Source organism: Pleurodeles waltl, chromosome 2_2 (assembly GCF_031143425.1).
Source record: "Pleurodeles waltl isolate 20211129_DDA chromosome 2_2, aPleWal1.hap1.20221129, whole genome shotgun sequence".
Taxonomy (NCBI): Eukaryota; Metazoa; Chordata; class Amphibia; order Caudata; family Salamandridae; genus Pleurodeles; species Pleurodeles waltl.
In genome coordinates, this window is record NC_090439.1 from 712,493,228 (window position 1) to 712,515,944 (window position 22,717).

Sequence of the window (22,717 nt, forward strand, 5' to 3'; positions counted from 1 at the left end):
CAACAATCCCTTAATGAATAGGAGTGTCTATATCTTGATATTGCAGTAAGATGTACCTTGAGAGACGCATGCACCAATTCTGACCAAGCAAGAAAATATAAGGTGGAATCTGCTTTGGTGATGCCTCTAAACAATGCAGGTAGGAATGCTCACATAATAAGCAGAACCGTTTCCATTTTAGTTTGTATATTTTGGTTGTATCTTCCACTCTTGCTTTTGAGGGGATATCCCAGTAGTCCTAAGGAATATTCAGATCTTGGTACTCATGGAATTAAGGAGCCATGTGCATAATTGGTGAGAATGTGGGTCCAGATGTAGGACCTGGCCCTGTGTCATCGTCAATAGTGTTCGCGTTGTCGGCAGGTGAATGGGATGGTACTCTTATAGGAGGAAAAGTTCTGTGAACCAATATTGCCTGTGTCACCTGGGAGCAATTAGAATGAGGTGACAGCGTTCCACTTTTATGTTGTTGAGAACCTTTGGTATGAGAGGGATTGGGGGAAATGCGTATGCATAGATCCCTGACCATCTGATCAAAAATGCACGACCCTTGGAGCGGGTACCGATTGGCATAGAACTGGCTTTTGCTGTTCTTTCTTGTCGCAAAGAGATCCAAAGCTGGTCTGCCCCAAAGCCAGAATATTCTGTTTAGCTCGGACTGATCTAGTTCCCACTTGTGGTAAGTCTTCTCGGTTCAGCTGAGTTTGTCCGCCAAGATGTTGTTTGTTCAAAATGCATGCTCGGCTCTCAGAGTGATCCATTGAGTTGTCAGCCAGCTACGGAGTTCTTGGGCTTCCTGGGAAAGCACCAGCGATTTTGTACTCCCTTGCTTGTTGACGGAGTGCATGCTGGTCATACTGTCTGAGCACATCAACACTGAAGATCCTGCTATTGGTGGTAGGAAAGCTTGGAGGGAGAGAAAAATGGCCTTTAGTGCCAGGCGGTTGATATGTATGGTCTTCTGTAGCACAGACCACTTATCTTGAATTTGAAGGCCCTGCGGAGGCCTCGGTAGTTATGACAAAGTCAGGTACTAGAGGCAAAAAACATGAGGCCCTTCGAGAGATGAGAGATCTGAGATCACCACGCCAGTATTTCCCTTATCCTTGGGGTGACACTAGTCCGGCCCTCACATGACCCTTCTGTCTGAATCCACTGTCTTTGTAGCTCCTCTAGTAATGGTGTCATTTTCAGACATGCAAGTGGGACTAGATTGATTGCGAAGGAAATCATGCACACCAGTCACTCGGAAGGATTAGTTACTTACCTGTAAATCCTAGTTCTCTTCCAGGGGTATCCTCATCAAAGTCATAAACATTGAATATTCCCGCCCCCGTGCGGGGACCCCGGAGCATATATATATAAAATACATACATATTATCATGTGTAAAACAGCAATGCAGGCCATAATCATAAACAGGCTAAAATGCTTTATTTCTATGCAAGTTTTTTTTTTTTTTTTTTTTTTTTTATATTATATTATAAAATCACAATAGATCATAAATATCTACCTAAGCCCCAAAAACTGGACTTAGGGAAGTAAACAGCAGTAAATAGCAGAGAAAAATAGAAAAAACCACATTGAAAAACAATGAAGCATTCTTAGCCAATAGGCTGCATGCAGGTTAACACAGGAGAACCATAAAAACTTTGGCACCGTGCCTTTAAGACCCTGAGCACCTCCAGTATCCCACCATGCCTCAGGGGTGAAGGGAAGGTGACAGTTGGTTCACAGTTAAGTCAGTACTTTTTTACGGTGACAATCTGTGTAACTGATCAGAAAGATAATCTGTCCTGCACTTCTAGGAGACTTAAGTCCGGGGAGGAGGGTGGGTTGTTTATGACTTTGATGAGGATACCCCTGGAAGAGAACTAGGATTTACAGGTAAGTAACTAATCCTTCTCTTCCAGGGGATCCTCATCAATAGTCATAAACATTGAATAGATTAGCAAGCCCATCCCTAAACTCTGCGGACTGTCCGAAAGAAGTGCAGGAAAGAATACATATTCATGCAAATAGATTTCTAAGAGAGGCCTGCCCCACCTGGGCATCCGCTCTTGCATCCGAGTCTAAACAGTAATGCTTAGTAAAGGTATGCACAGACTTCCATGTAGCAGCCTTACAAATCTCGGAAATTGGTACATTGTTAAGGAGGGCAGCAGTAGCCGCTTTTCCCCTTGTGGAATGCGCTTTTGGCCTAGCCAGTAATTGCTTATTAGCCAGTTGGTAAGTGTTAACAATACAATACACAATCCATCTTGATATAGTTCGTTTAGACGCTGCCTCTCCTGTTCTTAAATGACCATAATTCAGAAACAAATGGTTAGAATGTCTAATCGGTTTTGTTTTGTCCAAATAGAATTTCAGCACTCTTTTTAAGTCTAAAGAATGCAATGCTTTCTCAGCCGGAGTCTCCGGATTGGGAAAGAAAGTCGGTAAAGATATAATCTGATTGATATGGAATTCTGACACCACCTTCGGAAGGAAAGATGGGTGAGTTCGCAGAACCACTCTATTATCGTGAAAAACCGTGTACGGTTCTCTACAAGACAGAGCCTGAATTTCGCTGACCCTCCTCGCTGAAGTAATGGCCACCAAAAAAGCCGTCTTCCACGTAAGGTGCTGTAAAGAGGCCTTGTGGATAGGTTCAAAGGGAGGGCCCATAAGTTTTGACAGGACTACATTCAGTTCCCATGGAGGAGAAGGTCTCCGAATGGGAGGAAAAACCTTTTTCAAGCCTTCTAAAAAATCCTTGACTACAGGTATCGTAAAGAAGGATTCCTGAGAAGGCGACTTACGATACGCTGTAATTGCAGATAAATGAACCTTAATAGAAGATACCTGCAGACCAGACTTCGCCAGATGAAGTAAATAGGATAGTATGACGTCCTCCTGAGCTCGTATGGGATTTATACCTTGTTGAGAGCACCAGATGTAAAATCTCTTCCACTTAAAAGCGTAAGAACGCCGCGTGGAAGGTCGTTTTGACTCTTTCAAGATGCTCATGCACTCCTGTGAGAGCCCTAGGTGCCCATACTGTAGGAATTCAGGAGCCATGCTGTCAAGCTCAGAGAGGGAAGGTTGGGATGTAGGATTCTGCCTTCCATCCTGCTCAGGAGATCCGGTCTGCACGGCAACCTCCTGTGAGGTCTTTCCGATAAGTTGAGTAGGTCCGTGTACCAGAATTGGCGGGGCCATTGTGGCGCTATCAGAATCATTCTGGTTCTGGATTTGTAAAATTTGTTGATTACTGCCGGTATGAGGGGAATCGGTGGAAAGGCGTAGAGAAATGTCCCTGACCAGTTGATCAACAGGGCATTCCCTTGAGATCCCGGACGGCAGAACCTGGACGCGAAGTCTGGGCATTTTTTGTTTGTTTCGTCTGCAAAGAGATCCAACTGAGGTCGACCCCATTGACCGAAGATGTCCTCGACGACTTCGTCGTGTAGCACCCAGTCGTGCGCGTCTTCCAGATGTCTGCTCAGGAAATCTGCCTCTACGTTTTGCTGACCTGGCAGGTGTACCGCTGTGATAGACATTCCCCTGGCCAGGAGCCAATGCCATATCGTTTGGGATTCTCGAGACAGAGGTAGTGATCTTGTTCCCCCCTGTTTGTTCAGGTAATACATTGTGGTTGTATTGTCTGTCTGAACTAGGATAGATTTCCCCTGAACCAATGGAGAGAAGGATTTGAGAGCCAGATGGACTGCTCTGAGTTCCAGTAGATTTATGTGATAGTTCTTTTCCTTGTCGGACCACAGACCCTGAGCTTGGAAGGAACCCAGATGAGCACCCCAACCCTGAAGAGACGCATCCGTCACCAGAGTGTCGACTGGAATTGTCTGGTGAAACGGAGAACCTATCGACAGGTGTGGTCTGTGCATCCACCATTGTAGTGATTGAAAAGCCACTGTTGGTAGTCGAACTCTGTCCTCCCAGTGACCAGTCTTTTGGCTCCAATTGTTCTCTAATGCCTCCTGAAGGGGCCTCATGCGTAGCCTGGCATTCGGGACAATGAAGATGCATGAAGCCATGGAGCCCAGAAGCGATGTCACCTGACGAGCTGTAGGTGCATCGGCTGTTAATAGATGTTGACACTTCCTGTGGATTGATAAAAGTCGTTCCTCCGAAGGATACACTCTTTGGAGCTCTGTGTTTAGTATCGCTCCCAGGTAGCGGAGGTTTTGTGTTGGAATCAAGGTTGACTTGTCGTGGTTGATTTGAAGACCTAGAGACTCGAAAGTTCTTAGAACGATATCTCGATGTTTTCTCGCCTGATCCGGAGATGAGGCCTTCACTAGCCAGTCGTCCAGGTAGGGATAGACGAATATTTTTTGTCTTCGAAGGTGTGCCGCTACCACTGCTACACATTTTGAAAAGACTCGGGGTGCAGACTTCAGGCCGAATGGAAGGACTCTGAATTGGTAGTGCTGTGACGCTATCTGGAAACGTAAACATTTCCGATGTTTGGTTGCTATTGGGATGTGAAAATATGCATCCTGTAGATCGATGGAGCACATCCAGTCTCCCTGATGCAGTTGCGGGACAATCTGGTGAAGGGCTAGCATCCTGAACTTTTGTTTTCTTATGTACTTGTTCAGGAGCCGTAAGTCCAGAATTGGTCTGAAGAGGCCCTGTTGACCTTTTTTCGCCACCAGAAAGTAACGGGAGTACACCCCTTTTCCTTTTTGTGCCGGAGGAACCTTTTCTACAGCTTTCTTTTGTAGGAGTGCGAGAACTTCCTTGCGTAGCAGGCTGAGATGAGAAGGAAAACACCTTGCTGGCGGCAAGTGTGGAGGAGGTTTTTTGAAAAGGAGAGAATAGCCATGTTCGACAATATTGAGCACCCATTTGTCTTTTGTGATTGAGTGCCACTCGCGAAGATGATGCGTAACACTTCCCCCCACCGGAGTGGTGCACAGTGCTGAGGGAAGCAATGCCTCATTGCTTTGATGGCGTCTTTGCTGTAGACTGTTGAGGTCTACTTGACCCTCTGTCTCTTGTGGGTCTACGTGCCTGAAACAGGGGACGTCCCTGTCGTTGTTGTGGCCTTTGAGACCAGTGAGGGGTTTGAACCCTCTGCTGGAATGGTCGTCTGTCATACGGCCTGTACCTCCGCCTGAAGTCTTTTTTACGTTCCAGGCCCACTGCCCTCATCGTGTCGACTTCCGTTTTCATTCGGGCCATCTCTTCATCCGCGTGGGTACCGAACAACGAACTCCCGCTGAATGGGAGGTTCAAAATGCGCTGCTGTGCTTCCTGCTTCAGACCCGTGAGCCGTAGCCAGGAAGACCTCCTAGCGCAGATTCCGTGCGCATACCCATGCGCAGCCAAATCCGCCCCGTCCGCCGCCGCGCTGATGACCTGGTTAGATACTAGGCCCCCTTCCTGCAAGATTTCCTGGAAGTCCTGTCTATCTTCCCTGGGCAACTTTTCTGTAAATCTGTGGAGTGAGTCCCACAGAGAGCGGTCATATCTGCCCAGAAGTGCTGAGGCGCTGGAGACCTTCATAGCAGATGCCGCCGTACCGCACATCTTTCTCCCCAGAGAGTCTAGGTGTCTGCTCTCCTTATCCGGGGGGACTGTGGAAGATGATGCCACAGAGTGTGTTTTTCTGGCTGCGGCTAAGATCACAGAGTCCGGTGGCGGATCCTTCCGCAGGAATAAAGGATCTTGTTCCGGAGCTTTGTATTTCTTTTGAATCCTAGCCGGGGCAGACTTGAGAGTGGCTGGAGACAGAAAAGTGTCCATAGTCGGTTGCAGCAAACCCGGTACTAGTGGCAGCAGTTTTCTCGAGACTGATCTGTGTTGTAGGGTCTCAAAGATAACTGAGGATGAGGTGGCCGGCTCTGGTACCTCAATATTTAGCTTCTGCGCTCCCCTTAGAAGAACCTCATTAAAAGTGGTGATATCATCCACCGGGGAAATCCTAGCAGGTGGAGAATCTGTGAGTGTGGGGGAGTAGCGCCCCACAGACGATCCTGAAGAAGACCAAGAAGGTGATCTTCTGCGTGGTGTTCGTGACCTGGTTCTCCTTCGGGAACGGGACCTGCTCCGAGAGGCTGTAGCAGAGTGTGCAGGTCTTGTGGTCGGCTGACGAGAAGCAGAACGAGCCCGTCCTGCTCTAGCTGTAGGCGATGGCGTTCTCGGTAATGAGGCAGTAGGAGAATACATCCTCGAGTATTGTGAATCCGGGGATGCTGTGATGGGAGAAACATGCCCCGATGCTCTGGAATGGGATGATGCACTCCTTATAGAGACCACCGGTGAGGGAGCTTTGTCCGCTGCCTCCACTGCCTGTGACACCGCTGAAGGTTGTGTCGACGTCGATTGTATCCTCGACGTCGAAGGTTGCGCTGGCTGGTCTGCTCTCGACGTCGAATGTCCTGACGTCGGAGGTCTTGCCGTCGAGTGTCTTGACGCCGATCGCCTATCACGGGACCTGGACCTACTCGCCGTCGTGTGTCTCGACGTTGAGTGGCGAGTGGTCGACGGCGGATGTTAATGCCGTCGAGGTGTTTTTGGTGTCGTGTCCTTCGACGCCAAGGGGTGAGACGTTCTCAACGGCGAACGGGAGCGCCGGAGATGACTCGACGCCGAACGGCGGCCTGCCGTCGACGGAGATGTACCCCTGTGTCCATGCTTCGACGTTTTGTCCCTCGACGTCGGTCTGGTCGCCGTCGACGGCGATCTATGCCGGTGAGACGGTGGTGCCGATGACGTCGATGGAGAACAAACAGGTACAATCCTACCTGTCGACGTCGAACGGGTCATTCCTTCTGCTGTAGGTCTGGTAAGTGAAGAGGATGTTGACTTTTTCCTCTCCTGAAGTCCATGTAGCCTGATCTTCTCTCTGTCTTTGAGAGTCCTCCTTGACATGTTCTTACAATACTTGCAGGTGTCAGGACAGTGACTCTGTGGCAGGCAGACAATACACAGAGAGTGTGGGTCTGACTGGGCTTTCTTCTTCCCACAAGAGGGACATTTTACAAAAAGAGAAGGCATTTTTCTGTCAGAAAAAACCTTCCTAGCTCAGACAAAGATATTACTTGTCGAGTGAAAAGTGAAAAACGCTTTTTTAAAGAATTTTTCTGAGGAAAACTCAGAAAAACTGAGAGCTCAATGCTCCAGGATCCTCTCAGAAGAAGCCGGAAAAAAGAACTGACTTAACTGTGAACCAACTGTCACCTTCCCTTCACCCCTGAGGCATGGTGGGATACTGGAGGTGCTCAGGGTCTTAAAGGCACGGTGCCAAAGTTTTTATGGTTCTCCTGTGTTAACCTGCATGCAGCCTATTGGCTAAGAATGCTTCATTGTTTTTCAATGTGGTTTTTTCTATTTTTCTCTGCTATTTACTGCTGTTTACTTCCCTAAGTCCAGTTTTTGGGGCTTAGGTAGATATTTATGATCTATTGTGATTTTATAATATAATATAAAAAAAAAAAAAAAAAAAAAAAACTTGCATAGAAATAAAGCATTTTAGCCTGTTTATGATTATGGCCTGCATTGCTGTTTTACACATGATAATATGTATGTATTTTATATATATATGCTCCGGGGTCCCCGCACGGGGGCGGGAATGACTTTGATGAGGATCCCCTGGAAGAGAAACAGGCTTTTTTCTGGAGAGCGTGATTGTCAGATCTTTTAGCCTTTGTTGTCTGTCCTGGGAGAGAAAGGCTTTGTTTTGGACTGTATCCAGCTTGGAGCATAAAAACATTATATTTGTGTTGGAACAGTTGATGACTTCTGGTGATTCACAGTTAGACCCAGTTTGCAGAACAATGTCAGGCAAGCCTCTGTAGATTTGGACACTAGCAATTGTGTTGGGCTTTTAGCAGCTAGTTGCCCAGGTAAGGGAATACTTGATGACCTTCTTTTCTGAGATGGCTGCTACTAGGGCAAGGCATTTGAAGATGCAGGGAGCTGACTTAAAACCAAATGGGAAGACTGGTAATGGGTGCCAGCTACAGTGAAACAAATATATTTGCGATGTATGGGATGTGGAAATATGCATCCTGTAAGTCCAAAGTTGTCATATATGCTCCGTGGTTTTGGAAGAGTAGAATATCAGAAAGAGTGATCATGCAAAAGAATTGCTTCAGCAAAAACCTGTTTATCTTCCTGAGGTCTATGATGGTTCTCCAGTCCCCTGATTGTTTTGATGAGGAAAAAACAGGAGTAGAAACCCATGACCTTCTGGGAAAAATGAACTTTTTTGATTGCTCCGTGTCCTCTGAGGCTGGCAGGATAATCTTATGGGAGCCTGTATTTTTTGACAATGCGAGCCAAAACTACTGTCACTGTTGCCGGGTTCTTCGTGATTTTGATCCCCTCTTCCCGTACTTAATCTATAATGGGAATGGCTGAGACGGATTTCCTTGTCTGCTCTTTAAAATCATATAGGAAGCAGTTGGACTGTTTGACAGAAATTGATAGCTGGAACCTTGTTGCAACACGTTCCATTAAATTATAAAAACCTCCAATGTCCACTGGCAGTGGTGTTGGAGTTGATGGAGTGGGGTATCAGGTTATTGTCCCTTTCATCTCGAGGGCTTAGCATCCGGAATTTCACCTTCTCTGTCGTCATTTGATGATGATGGGCCTTATCTTGAGGGTGTTGTCTGATTGTTATAGGTGGAGGGATAAGCCTTATAGTTGTAGGAGATGATAGTGGTCGTTAAGGTCTCTGGATGCCTTGAGGTTTTTGGAGTCATTGGTGGGGACATCGTCGACGACACCTTCGCCAACAATGAAATCTTGATCGACTGGTTTGGTGCCTCAGAAATGGATGGTGGTGTTGTCTTTGGCGGCAGCGGTCTCGTTGGCAAGAGGGCAATAACCGTCGTAGTTGTCGACGATAATGCTGTCAACGGTGAAGGTGTCATTGACTGGGTTCTAAGATGAGTCTTGTGCCTCGTCGATAGTTCTGAGGAGGATGTGTGTGGGTGGTCTCCATCACTGGCAGATGGTGTGCTTGACTCAGATGAGGCAGTCTGATGAGAAGTGTCTCTTTTTCTCCTTTTTCAAAGCTTCCTTAGCCGACCTATAGTGGAAAGTTTTAAGGGCCTTTCTGCCTTCCTCAGAATTCCCTTGGTCATGGGTCCTTTCTCCTTTATAAGACCTAGGAGAGATATATCACTGTGCCCCTCCGAGGATGAAGATCTGTGTCTTGGCTTTCTGAAGCCACAAAAGAAGCTTCCCCTCTCGGTCTTTCAAGGTTTTGGATGAAAACATGTGGCAAACTTTACAATCCTTTACCGTGTGATGAGGGTAGAGGCAATATGCCCTTATGCATGTCATCCACGAGACGCCTCTTCTTTCTGCATGTTTTGCAGGGTCTGAAGAGGCCTTTTTCGGATGTTTCAGACAGTGTAAAAGTAGTGTTAATAATTTCCAGAACCTGGACTGAAGAAACTGAGGCGAGCTCAGGGAAGCTCCCTTCACACAACGTGCAGTAAAAAATATGAAAGACTGGGGCCCATGTGAAGATGGTTCTAAGGGGTGCTGCCAGCTAGAGTTCAGGTCTTTTCTAATGATGTGAATAACCTGTGAAAGTGAATGTACTTTAACATTGGCTTATATGTAAATTTTTCTACACAGCATTTTGATTGTGCCGTGGGACTCCCACTTCGACGACAGGGAATGATTCAAGAATGTCAATCTATTAAAGATCTAAAACTGGAGAACCCCAAAGATGCAAAGAAGTTTGTTGTAAACTGTAGATGGTTTATGACTGATTGCGGCACGCCAGTTGTCAAGGTATGGGGAAGACTGGTATTCCCAATCTCCAAAAATGTGCTGTGACCAGCACCATAATTTTGGTGAATACCTGAGGGTTACTAAAGGGACCGAAAGGGAGCTAAGAAGACTGAGAATGCTTGTCACCCACCTTGAACCACGGATTATGCCCGTGGGACTGCAGGATGGGGATGTGAAAATAGGCGTTCCTCAAATCCTATGCTACCATGCAGGTGCTTGGATCCAAGACAAAAAGAACCTGTCAGTGTGAGTATCTTGCGCTTGTCCTTCTTGAGAAAGAAGTTGAGAGTCTGAAAATCTTAAAAAGGACTGAGGCGTCCATCCTTCTTCAGCACTAGGAAATAACCGAAGTAGCATTCAGTCCCTATTTCTGATAAGAGGACCCTCTCTATGGCTCCTTTGGCCAAAAAAGCCTGAACTTCTTGCTGGAGGATGGACAAATCGTCCTCTAAACAATGGTCTTTAAAAGGAGGTATATGTGGTGAACCGGCAAAGTATCTGGGAAAGTGTTCAGCTCACCAACTTCTGCATATCCATACAGAAATTATCATCATTGATTTGGTCATCTTCTGGATCATTAAGGTCATATTAGCTATGGTCTGAATCTAAGCTAAAGAGGTCGTGAAGAGAGTGCCCGTTCAGAGGTAATGGCCGAAGTTCTCTCTGCATCTGAAAGAAGCTCAGTCAGCTCAACGAAAACCGAAGGAGGATGCAATGGCTGAGTTTGAGAGACACAGACAGTGTTGGGGCAGGATCTGCTGCCAGTAAGCCAGACAGGAGGCCTCCTGGGATTCATGGTGCCCAAAGGCACACCATAGGGAATCAATAGGGTGCCAATGATGCGCAACATGGCATCCTTGAAGGTTACCCCCGTGCAGCATCGCCAACATGCCTGGAAACTAGGGTCGCATCGGGACAAGTTGGGTAACCAGTTCTTTGGTAGGAGTTTGTGATCGAGATTAAGTGGTATCTTGGCATCTGAGCAATTTCCAATAATGAGTGGTGGGACACTGGAGAATCCCACTTCGAGTTCTTATACCTCTTTTTGGGCCTAGACTTACCAGAAGACCTGGAGTGGGAAGATGATGTGTCGCAGTAGCTGCCTCAAGTCGGGGAATGGAACTGCAACTGCAACTTTGATTGAGAAAATTTTCCCTTGCTTTCTGATGTTGTCTGCAATGTAGAGTTTGGCTTTGTGTTCACTGAATCGCCTTTGGGTTCATCCTAGAACAGTCTTCACAAGACTGGCGATGTGAGGACACTAGACAGCAGAGACATACTTGATGAGTGTCAGCCACAGACATTTGTTTGTGACAATCATTACAAGGTTTTAACCATGTAATTTGAGGGGGCGATGTTCACTGTACTCTGTAGAAATTCTCAATTACATTTTTTTCATCAAGACAAAAGAGCGACGGAATGAGCCTTGGATCTGCATTGGAAGGTGCGGAAAGAAAAATTATGTCAGTGTGTAGGGGTGGCAATTATATGTGGCTCGCGCATCACTTCCAGGGTGGGACACAGGCGATGTGGAGCCGCATGACAGCACCTATTGGCACATAAGGAAATTCTAAAAACAAAAAAATTCTCTAGATCCAGACTAGCATCTAGGGGTATTCAGAAGGTGAGGAATCTGCAGTTAAAAGTACCCATCATAAAAAAGGATACTGAACTCCTGCACATACGAAGTCCTTAGCCTTTTTATGAAAGCATGCTCTGCAGCTTTGCAAGGCATGGTCCTATCTCTTTAATCAAAAGGAATTTGGGTAAAATTGGATAAGCATGAAAAAGCTGCAACTAAAAGTGAAATCTCCTCCGTACATCGACAGGGGTGGGGAGGTGTCAAAAGGCACTCTCCAAGGAACCAGAGACAGATTGCCAATACTTCAACATCAGAGACATCTAGTGCACCCTTATAGGTGAGACACTCTTCTAAGTCCAGTCCTCTGCTCTCTTTGGGCAAAAAGACTGATGGAGACAGAACCTAGCTGACACTTCCAGTGTAATCAGGTCTCAAATGTAAATCCGATTATTGCAAAGAACAATGACAACATTTACATCCATTACTTTTTGTTTTCAGATAGAGAAATGTCCTTATTCTCAAAGTGAACTCAGACCACTTGTGTGCAAAAGTTCACCCAGCGATTCAGGTGAAGGAAGGGGTAGAGATCACTGATTGCTCCTATTTTTTTAAGACCTTGTGCCCCCTCCAAGGGAGCATCCCAACAAACAGTGTATTAATCTATAAAATGTTATTTCCATCAGGGAATATGACCTGACTGACACTGAAAAGGTGTATAGTTCTCTCCCACACTCTCAAATTTATCAAAATGGAAGACAAAGATGATGTTTTCAGTATCTCTAGATCAAAAGCCCTGTAGGTCCAAATTCACATTTCTCTCAAAGTCAACTAATCACAACATTTTAGTAGTATTACAAAATACATGGGTTGGGATTAGCAGTTTAAAAATATCCAGGTCTATTTGAAGCAAAAAATATATGTAATAATGATACATTAGTAAACAGAAGAAATATTGAAAAAAAGGAAAAAAAGGCAAAAACTGTTGATTTTAACCATACCTGAACATACTTTTCAAATCGTACACTTTTTGAAGTGCTGGCCATTGGTTTCCTTTTAGTTAGTCTGCAAGTTTTGTTTTTCTCAGGTGTCAGAGGGCACCTGCTCTGTTTGTCCATCAAAGGAACCATAAATAAAGACGTAGTGAGGAGATTTTCAGACTAAAAGTATAAACAACAAAAAGAGATACTTGAATGTACTGTTTGCAGTGAAGGAACACTGAGTATGTCGCACTAAAAGAGTACTTTTTCAATCTTTCCTAAGAATTCAATGGGTAATGCTCCAGTCTCTGACAGTCATATTCCACACATGCTCCAATAGAGTTTTTATGCAAACAGTCAAGGATCAGGACATGGAGCACCATAATTTGCAGTCTCCCCATAAGGAAAGTGACACCCAGGCTTTTGCCCACAAAAAAGAGAGACCATACATGGTGAATATCTGGTGCCCATGCCCCTCTAAAGGATACTATATGTGCAGATGCTCTATATTTAATAGCAGTAAAAGGCGTTCAAACTACATCAAAGAATTAATAAGGAAAAAATATATTTCAAGGATTAAGAAACAAATATGCTGAAGACCTTAAGAAAAAAGGCAAACCAATTTAACGACTATTAGGCAATACAACAGAGAGATTGATTTGAATGTCAGAAAGTCATGAGGCAAGGATACCACGTTGTGAAAACTAGTTTCTCGCAGTTGAAAGGCTACATGTAACATTAAAAGGCAAACAATGTAGCAATTAGTTTTCCCATTGGACATAATATCAGTAATTTCAAGATTGCATGTTATAGTAAAGGGTTTTAGGAGCACAACTACACCATAAAAGGGTAACCTGGCGCTATAGCCAAGTCAAGCTGAATGAAAACTTCAATTCCTCATTGCTCTCACTGATCAAAAATCCATGTTTTTAAGGTCTTTCAGAATTTCAGGTTATTGCTTTCAAGATGGAGGAGGGTCAGCAATGTTCTATAAAGAAACTGCCTTGGCTCAAATGATCCGGCTTTGAGATCTAGAGCTGTGGAAGTGAGGGGTGACAAAGCATGGCTGGAAGCATATTTGACAAATTTCTTTCTCACAAATAGGAGGCCAGAATTGCAAAGAGCTCTACAGTCAATGGACACAGTATGAGGAATAGTCACATGAGAACTAGGAGCCTGTGCAGAAAAAGTAAACTGGGTAAATACATGGCTATTTTTAAAGGCCCACTGTCAATATGTCTTGCACAGTTCTGGTCTCTTTGAGATTGGTGCTGGCTTTGAGAGACAATGCCTGTCTTGGTGAAAGGTCACAAATGAACAAGATACTTATCTTAGGTAACATTATCTGTTTGATACTCTAACTGCAGATTCCTCACCTTCTGAACACCTTGAGGAATCAGATTGGATCTGGAGATTTTTCAGAGCACTTCTCCCACATCAGTTTGTTGCGTCTTGCAGCTCCACAACAGCTTCTTCCCACCCTGGAAGTGATGCCAGATTGGAATATGATTGCCACTCACTGTGCACTGATGACAGCTTCTTTCTTGACTATCTGCGCCAATTAACGTGGAGCCTAAAAATTCAGACGTCACAATATGTGGAATCCTAGAATGGGACCTTTCTAGGTGGAAAAAACAGACTATTCTACAGTACAGGAAGGTGAGAGGGCAGTGAGGAATGAAACCCAGTTCTTCACCATGGGTATCTTTCATATATTCACATGCTTGAATCAATCTCCGTCATCAGGCTGGGAATCCTAGATACATTAAAAAAACAGTGTAAAAGATATACACTTTACAGTGTAAAAAGGGCATAGGCCTAAAACAACCCAGTATATTCAGTAGCATACCCACTCATTCGAAAGAACCCACGCTTCAGCCAATAAGGTGGAAGCTAAAGTTCTCTAATTCCCCCCAGAGACCACCAAAGTTCAGATTTCAAAGTACAAGTTTGAGAATAAAATTGGATGAGCCTCTGACCGGGGAGGAGGGAGGCTTGCATGTGAATAAATATAAGATACTATTGTTAGAGAACCGGAGTTACAGGTAAGTAACTTATTTCTTCTCCAACATTGGATCTTTTATATAGTCACCTGTTTGGTTCAGAATTGCAAAAATTACACATTATGATACATATCAAAAGTGGGAAGCGCAAGAGGGAGGCTTACCTTTATCGAAACAGGTCTCTCAGTACTGCCGGTCTCACTGCTGCGTCACATTCTACATTCACGTCTAGGCAGTAATGATTCATGAACATGTACCGACTCTGGTGGGCTGTGATTTCACTCTTCCCTGGAGTGGGCAATTGGCATTGACATGACGGAAGGAAATACAGGCCAAGAGCTATCAAGCAATCCTCTGCTTGGACAAGAGGTTACTTCGTTTTGGCTGTCCAAAAGGCAAAAAACAACTATTCTGAAGAGCATACTGTAGGAAAGTACCCTCTTTTTGGCATGTTACCTCCAATTTTTGCCTGATGTCAGTGTGTTTGACTGTGTTCACCGCGATCCGGCTAACCAGGACCCCACTGATTATGCTCTCTCTCCTCTAACTTTTGTCACTGTATACTAGTAACCCAGTACGTCACCCAAAATTGGCATACTGGTCACGCCTTATAAGTCCCTAGTATATGGTACTTAGGTACCCAGGGCATTGAGGTTCCAGGGGATCTCTATGGGCTGCATCATTTCTTTTACCACCTATAGGAAGCCCATGCAAAGGCTTCTACAGGACTGACATTGCAGCCTTTGTGAAATGGTGCATGCACCCTTTCAATGCCATGTACACTGCACCAGGTCACATATAAGTCACCTATGTGTCAGGCCTTCCAACTCTGAAGGATGGGTGCAGAGTACCTGTGTGTGAGGGCACCCCTGCACTAGAAGAGGTGCCCCCACGTCATCCAGGACCATTTTCCTGGACTTCTTGAGTGCGGGACTCCATTTTACGCGTGCACTGGACATAAGTCACTACCTATGTACAGCTTCACAACGGTAACTACGAATATGGCCGGGTTTGGTATCAACATGTTGGAATCAAACCTCAAGGCTTCTGCAAGCATTAGTTGTATGATTCTGTGCACTCTGGGGGCTCCTTAGAGGACCCCCAGTACTGCCATTACAGCCTTCTGAGGTTTTCCAGGCAGCCCCAGCTGCTGTCACCTCACAGACAGGGTTCTGCCCTCTTGATGCTCGATCCCAGGAAGGAAGAACAAGGGATTTCCTTTGGGAGAGGGATGTTACACCCTCTTCCTTTGGAAATAGGTGTTACAGGCATGGGAGGGGTAGCCTCCCAGAGCCTCTGGAAATGATTTGAGGGGCGCAGATGGTGCCCTCCTTGCATAATTCAGTCTACACCGGTTCAGGGACTACTAATCCCTGCTTAAACTGGACAAAGGAAAGGGGAGTGATCACTCCCCTGTCCAACACCACCCCAAAGGTGGGGCTCAGAGCTCCTCTTGAGTGTCCCTGAGTTTTGCCATCTTGGATTCCAAGTTGGCAGGGCACTCTGGGAGCATCTGAGTGGCCTGTGCCAGCAGGTGATGTCAGAGCCCTCCCGATAGGTGCTTACCTGTGTAGCTGACCAATCCCCCTTTCAGAACTATTTAGGGTCTCTCTCTTGGGTGGTTCTTCATATTCAGATTGCAAGACTCCAACAGGAATCCTCTGCATCTTTTACTGCACCTTCTTACCGAAGAAACTGCATATGGACCCTCCAGGAACTCTACAAACTGCAACAAAGAAGCAAAGACGACTTCTGCAACATTGTATCTTCTGCTCCATCCATCAACTGCAACTGTTTCTAGGTCGTGCATCCGCAGAGGACTGCCTGTCTTCAGCCTGCACCAGAAGAATGAAGGAATCTCACTTAAGTGAAGGCGTCACTTCCCTGCTTCAGTGGGCACCCCTCTGCAGCGACAACTGGTGGCTTGTGTCCCCTCTCCTGAAGAAGTGTGTGGATCCAGCAACACGGGTGGTGGACTGAAGTGGTCCCGACTGTCCAACTTTGGTGGAGTAAGAGCTTGCCTCCCCACGCAAGACAGTACCCTCATGCACCACGTGCTTTACAGTTGCCAAGGCTTGTTGGCATCCTTCCACGAAGTTCTTCGTGCACCATGCAGCCCTGGCCCCCAGCACTCTATCCTGTGACGCAGAGCTTCCTGAGTGGTTCTCCGGCAGCGTGGGATCCCTTTGTATAGTGCTGCATGGGCCTCCTTTTGCACCTTCTTTGTCCCCGTGCAGTGGGACTCCTGAGCACGCTGCCTGGTCTTCTGAGGGCTGTCTGAGTTGCTGAGAGCCCCCTCTGACTTCCCCTCCTGGGTAGAGTCCACCAGGTCCCTACTGGTCCCAGGCAGCGCCATTTTCCGGTAACCGCCTGCTTTGCATGTGCCAAGGCTTATTGGCGGAATCCAGTGACGCAACCCAGACTGCATTCATCCATCTGGCGTGGGACATCTTCTGCACCAACCAGGAACCTGCATCTGTCTTCTTGGGTGCAATACTGACTGTTGTTCCTCACCGGTGGTTCCTCTTTTCCACCTTCATCCGGGTTAGCAGGGGCTCCTGCTCTCCCTGGACTCTTCAGTGCTTCTTGGACTTGGTCCCCTTCTTCCACAGGTCTTCAGATCCAGGAATCCATCGTTGGTGTCTTGCAGTCTCTTCTGGTTCTTGCAAAACCTTTTTTCTCGCTTCTTGTGTTTTCTAGGAAAGTTACTGTGATTTACTCCTGCTTTCTTGGGCTCTGGGGTGGGTTCTTTTACTTACCTTTGGTGTTTTCTAATACTCTCAGCGCCCCTCTGCGCACTACACTTGCCAAGGTGGGAAACCGACTTTCGCATTCCACTTTCTTAGTATATGTTTTGTGTTTCCCCTAGGCCCATTTCTAACTATTGTAATTTTCACTATTTTCATTGTTTTCTCTTTTTACAGCTAGTTCTGCATTCTAGTGTATATACTGTGTATATTACTTACCTCCTAAGGGAGTATAGTCTCTATGGTATTTTTAGCATTTGTGTCACCAAAATAACGTACCTTTATTTTTGTAACTGAGTATTTTCTTTCATGTGTGTGAGTACTGTGTGACTACAGTGGTATTTCATGAGCTTTACATGTCTCCTAGTTAGGCCGTGGTTGCTCATCCACACTACCCCTAGAGAGCCTGGCTTCTAGACACTGTCTACATTTCACTAATAAGGGATAACTGGACCTGGTGTAAGTACCTTAGGTACCCACTACAAACCAGGCCAGTCTCCTACACATAAGTTCTTTGTTTTTGTATATGTAGAACCTGAGGCATCTAAGAAGGTCCGAATGTAACAATCTTTCTACCGACATGGATGGATTTGGGAAGAAAGATATAAGATTGACAGGTTCATTCAAATGAAAGCCAGTAGTAACCTTAAGTATAAATTTGGGATTTGTTCTCAAAATTACTTTGCCCCTTGCAAACCTAAGGAAAGCTTAATTGATGATGAATGCTTTCATTTCACCCACTCTCCTTGCAGATGTCAAAGCCAGAAGAAGCACCGTTTTCCATTAAACAAAATTTAAAATGTGCCTTACGTAAAGGTTTGAAAGGAGGCACCATCAATTGACTGAGGACAGTATTACGTTTCCATGGAAGTGGTGGATGTTGACGTCATGAAAATGCTCTAGAGTCTTTTAATTAATTGTTTTATGATTCTTTAAGAGCAGGGACATCTTAAGGATTTTGGGGGCCCTGGTACAAACATAATTTGGGGCCCCCTGTTTGGAACAACTGAATTTCCTATACATTTTTGGCTTATTCACTGATAACTATGGGACGATCAATTACAGCCCTCTTCCTTGGCCAGCCAACCCTGGGCACAATCCTGCAGCAAACAGTTGCTGTCCGGCAGGCCAGAGAAGCAGACAGACTAAAAGACAAGTGGCATGAACATGTGTACTACATGTGGTGCAGTGTACTAGTCGCGCATCTTTTGGGGCTGTACCTATGTAAGGCACATGTTTAATGCAGTCCAGTCTCTGCTGTGCGAGGTACAGGGATTCTGAGTCAGTTTACACTATTCTCTGATTACATTGGCCCAGAAGTCACTCCAGGGTGCAGTCAAGAAGGGTGCGTGAAATGCTGCCATGCACATCGAAATGTTGCATACCCTCATGGGCTACCATGGGGCCCTACACAGTGCGAACTGTCCCAGCAGGACTGTGCCAGAAAAGAGGTAAGACTAGTGGTCTGACCAATCTTCCTACCCACAGTGTGTTTTGTAGTTTGTATGTTACCATCATTCAGGCATACAGTGTTGATGGGTGGTTTTGTTGACTGCGCTGCCTCTTCTGTGTGGGACTAGTATTCGAAGGCCGGTAGCACTAGGCTGTGATTGCACCAGTCTGGCAGTGGCTTCAAAACAACAAGGCAGTCAGAGGGAGAATAGAATGACAATCTTTACTGCATAGTAATTAGTGCAAACTGCATAAAGGCAAACGTTTGTGCAGATGGGCTGGAACCATGCGCTTTGAAATGTTAAACATTTGCTGAGTCTAAGCATAATCTAATAGGCATTTTTCCTTAACCCTCACTGTCCCATAGGTACAGGCAAAATGGCTGGGCAGCCTGGACTGGTTAAAAAAACAAAGTAAAACTCATTATTTAAAAATTCTATACAGTCTGAGACTGTCACAAAAGCCTAACAAGGTGGCCCCTGGAAAGGTGGGGGCCCTGGGCCACAGCCCACATTGACCATGCCTTAAAACCTCTCTGTTTGAAAGAACAGAGAAGAGGCTGACAGCTCAGTTCTCCTAAATCTTGAGTTTGCAATCAAGTGGACCCTGACTGAAGAGTATTTAAGCCCACTGTTTGCTAGTCTTAATAAATACAGATTTCATGAGGTTTTATTCTAAGTGGATGATGACCATTATTCCTGCACTCTATACACAAATGCTTTCACTTGTTGTTGCAGGTCTATGTGGTGGCTGGAGCTCGAGCTTCTACCAAAGTATTTCTACAGCCTTGTGGTAGATCCAAATGATTAAAATCTAGGTAGTAAGGTATCATGCTGTCAAGTTCAGACAACTCGGGTCGTAATGGAGAATCTCTCTGTGATGTCTAGAATAATTCTAGAATGCATTTTCAGAGAAATGGCTGGATGTGTCAATAGCTATAGCAGTTCGCTGTACCAATATTGGCTTTGCTGTGCCAGAGCAATAAGGATCAGAGTGCAATGATCTATTCTTCACATTCAACAACACCTTGGGGATCAGGGGGAATGGAGGGAAAGAGTAAGCAAAGATGTTGGACCAACTGATGGAGAGGGCACTGCCCAACATCACTGGATCCCAAAACCTGCTTCTGAAGAATGGGCATTACATGTTGTCTGGAGTGGCAAACAGACCCAATTGGCTGAAAATATAATTCACCTGGTCCTGTGAGTAGTTCCCTCTCGTGAGAATTCAGAAGTTGCTGACGGAGTGCATTTGCCTGATTATTCTGGTGGCCTGGTAGATGCTCTAAGACAATGCTGATTTTGTGGGAAACGGGCCAATTCTCCACTTGTTGAGCCTCTTCTGAAAGAGATTGGGATTGTGTTCCTCTTTGTTTGGCTATATAAAATATGGGTGTTATGCTGTCTGTCCTGACTAGGTCTGGCTGTCCTATTAGCCTGGGAAGGAATGCTTGCAGGCCTAGACGTAAGAGCTGGAGTTCCAACACTCCAATTTGAAGTGTCTTTTCCGTATCAGACCATAGGCGTCTGGTGGAGAGTTCCTGTAGGTGAGCTCCCCATCCATCCAAGGATGCACCTGTTATAAGTATCACCTTGTTTGACATAGGTAGAAAAGACATTCCTATGTTCAAATTTGTTCGAAGCGTCCACCACAGCAAAGCTTGATTTAGTGTGACTGCAACATTTTATTCCTAAGATTCTTCGAATTTTTTCCATTGAGAGTCGAGCTCCTCCTGAACAAGCCCCATGCGGAGTCTGCAAAATGGAGCAAGGTCTAGTCATGACACTAATAAGTCCAGTAGAGATTTGCATTGCCTCACTGTTATCTACTATTCCATAGAGATGTTCCTTGTCGCAAATTGCAACTTCTTTGCACATTCCTATGATGAAAAAGCATTTCCCAGTTGCGCGTCCAGTAATGCACCCAGGAACTGGACTTTTGTTTGAATTTCCAAAGAAGTTTTCTCCCTGTTCAATGTAAGGCCCAGTTTCTTGAACAGGTTGACACAGGCCATTGTAGATATTCTTGCCTCCTTCTTTGATAGTGCCCTGACAAGCCATTCATCGAGATATGAGAACACCTCAGGAAGACAACTGCTGGAGCAAGGCATTTGGTTACAAATTTGAGGGGCTGATTTGAGCCCAAAAGGGAGTGCCTTAAATTGATAACGCTGCCTGCCACCAGGAGTCATAGATATTTTCTGTATTTCTGATGAACTGCTGGGGACATTCAAATTTCCGGCAGAAGTGTCTTAAATAAAGAGCTAGCGAAGCAAATTATTCTTTTGATGGCTACCTCGAACCATATAATTTCTTACCTTTTGAATAGATATTGAAGCAGTACCTCCCCACAGTGGTGGGTCTGTGCGATGGCTCAGACCAAAAAGTATTACAGGACCATAGAGGAAGCCAAAACAGAGGATCGATTTTAATGGCTTAAGGTTCTGAGTACCAGACTTCCCTGGGCCTGCCCGAAATCACTAGGATGACTTGGGCCTGGGTTGTTCCTGACTTTTCTTCAGAACTGTGGGCAGGAGAGGTGGAGGGGTATAGACGTACAAGAGCCCTATGGTTCAGTCCAACGAAAAGGTATCTCCGAACAAGAACTGCCTTGGGAACATGCAGACGTACAAGTTACTTACCTTCGGTAACGAGATATCTTATAGAGACATATTTTAGTTGCAGATTCCTTACCTTAGAATTTTCCCCCAGGCGTCAGACTGGATCCGGAGATTTTTCTTCGAGCAATTCCCTTGCGCGTCATTAGGTGTAGTCGGTCGACTCTGCAGGCGTTGTGGTCACCGTGATGACGTCTGGAGTAGTACATAGACGCCGCCCTCGCCAAGTGACATCAGTTTCTTTTAACGACTTTCCACTCCAGAGCGCAGAGCCCCTAAGAACACTGAGATTGGTGCACCAGAGCTAAGGACCTGAATGGGGGAATCCCTGTCCCTAGAAATCAGTTTGAAAGCAGGAAGGATGGGTGGGCGGTAAGGAATCTGCAACTAGAATATGTCTCTACCAGATATTTCGTTACCAAAGGTAAGTAACTTGTACATCTGATAGAGACCTCTAGTTGCAGATTCCTTACCTTAGAATAGATACCCCAGCAATGCCATCCTCGGTGGGGGCTGCAAACCAAGATCATACTAGAAAGTCCTGCAGGACCGAACGACCAAAGTAGCCATCTCGACGGACCTGACTATCCAGGCAGTAATGCTTAGCAAACGTGTGCAGGGACGCCCACATAGCTGCCTGACAGATGCCCAGGACAGGAACTCCGCGTGCTAACGCAGTGGGAGTAGCAGTTGCTCTGGTGAAATGAGCATGCAAGCCTTCAGGAGGTTGCTTTTTAGCCAAAGTGTAGCACATTTTGATGCAAAGAAGCACCCATCAAGAGATGGTACGCTTTTGCACCACCTTCCCTTTCTTCGCACCCACATAGACAACAAAGAGTTGATCGTCCACCCGGAAATCTTTAGTACGATTGAGGTAGAACGCCAACGCTCTTTTTGTATCCAGATGGTGGAGTCTCTCCTCCTCGTGGGAAGGATGTGGGGGTGCGCAGAAGGTAGGTAAAAGTGATGGACTGGCCTACGTGAAATGGTGTAACCACCTTAGGGAGGAAGGAAGCTCTAGTGCGTAACACCACTTTGTCAGGGTGTACAGACAAGTATGGAGGTTTTGAAGAAAGGGCCTGAAGCTCACTCACCCTGCAAGCAGAGGCGATAGCAACCAGAAAGACAGTTTTGAATGTGAGGAGTTGCAAGGGACAATTATGCATTGGCTCAAAGGGGGTACACATCAAATAAGTAAGTACAAGATTAAGATCCCATTGAGGCATGATAAATGGAGTCGGAGGAAATAAGTGGGTGAGCCCTTTTAAGAACCTACTCACAATAGGAGATTTAAAGAGTGAGGGCTGATCAGGTAGCCTAAGAAAGGCGGAAATGGCAGACAAAAACCCTTTAAGGGTGCCCAAAGGAGAGCCCTGCTGGGCTAAAGAAAGAATGAACAGAAGAACCTCTGAGAGAGGGGCAGAAAGGGGATCAACAGATTTGTTGGTACACCATGCCACAAATTTATTCCAAAAACAGGCGTATACAGTTTTAGTCGATGGCTGCCTGGCTGCCAAGATAACATTGCAGACTTCAGGTGGAAGGGCAAATGCTGTCAACTGTTGCCGCTCAATCT

The 22,717-nt window shown here is 45.7% G+C and overlaps 1 protein-coding gene and 1 long non-coding RNA gene across 5 annotated transcripts in view; one reads left to right on the forward strand and one right to left on the reverse strand.

Annotated features, from left to right (window-relative positions):
• The window catches only part of LOC138282563 (uncharacterized), an 822,484-nt gene that overhangs the window by 106,219 nt on the left and 693,548 nt on the right, over positions 1-22,717 (forward strand). The gene's annotated exons all lie outside the window — the stretch shown is intronic.
• The window catches only part of MYBL1 (MYB proto-oncogene like 1), an 802,126-nt gene that overhangs the window by 76,419 nt on the left and 702,990 nt on the right, over positions 1-22,717 (reverse strand). For all 4 annotated transcript variants that reach the window (XM_069220277.1, XM_069220274.1, XM_069220273.1 and 1 more), the window contains one exon: positions 12,344-12,502. In XM_069220277.1, the coding sequence (XP_069076378.1) occupies positions 12,344-12,502 (159 nt within the window). The remainder of the gene's footprint in view (positions 1-12,343; positions 12,503-22,717) is intronic.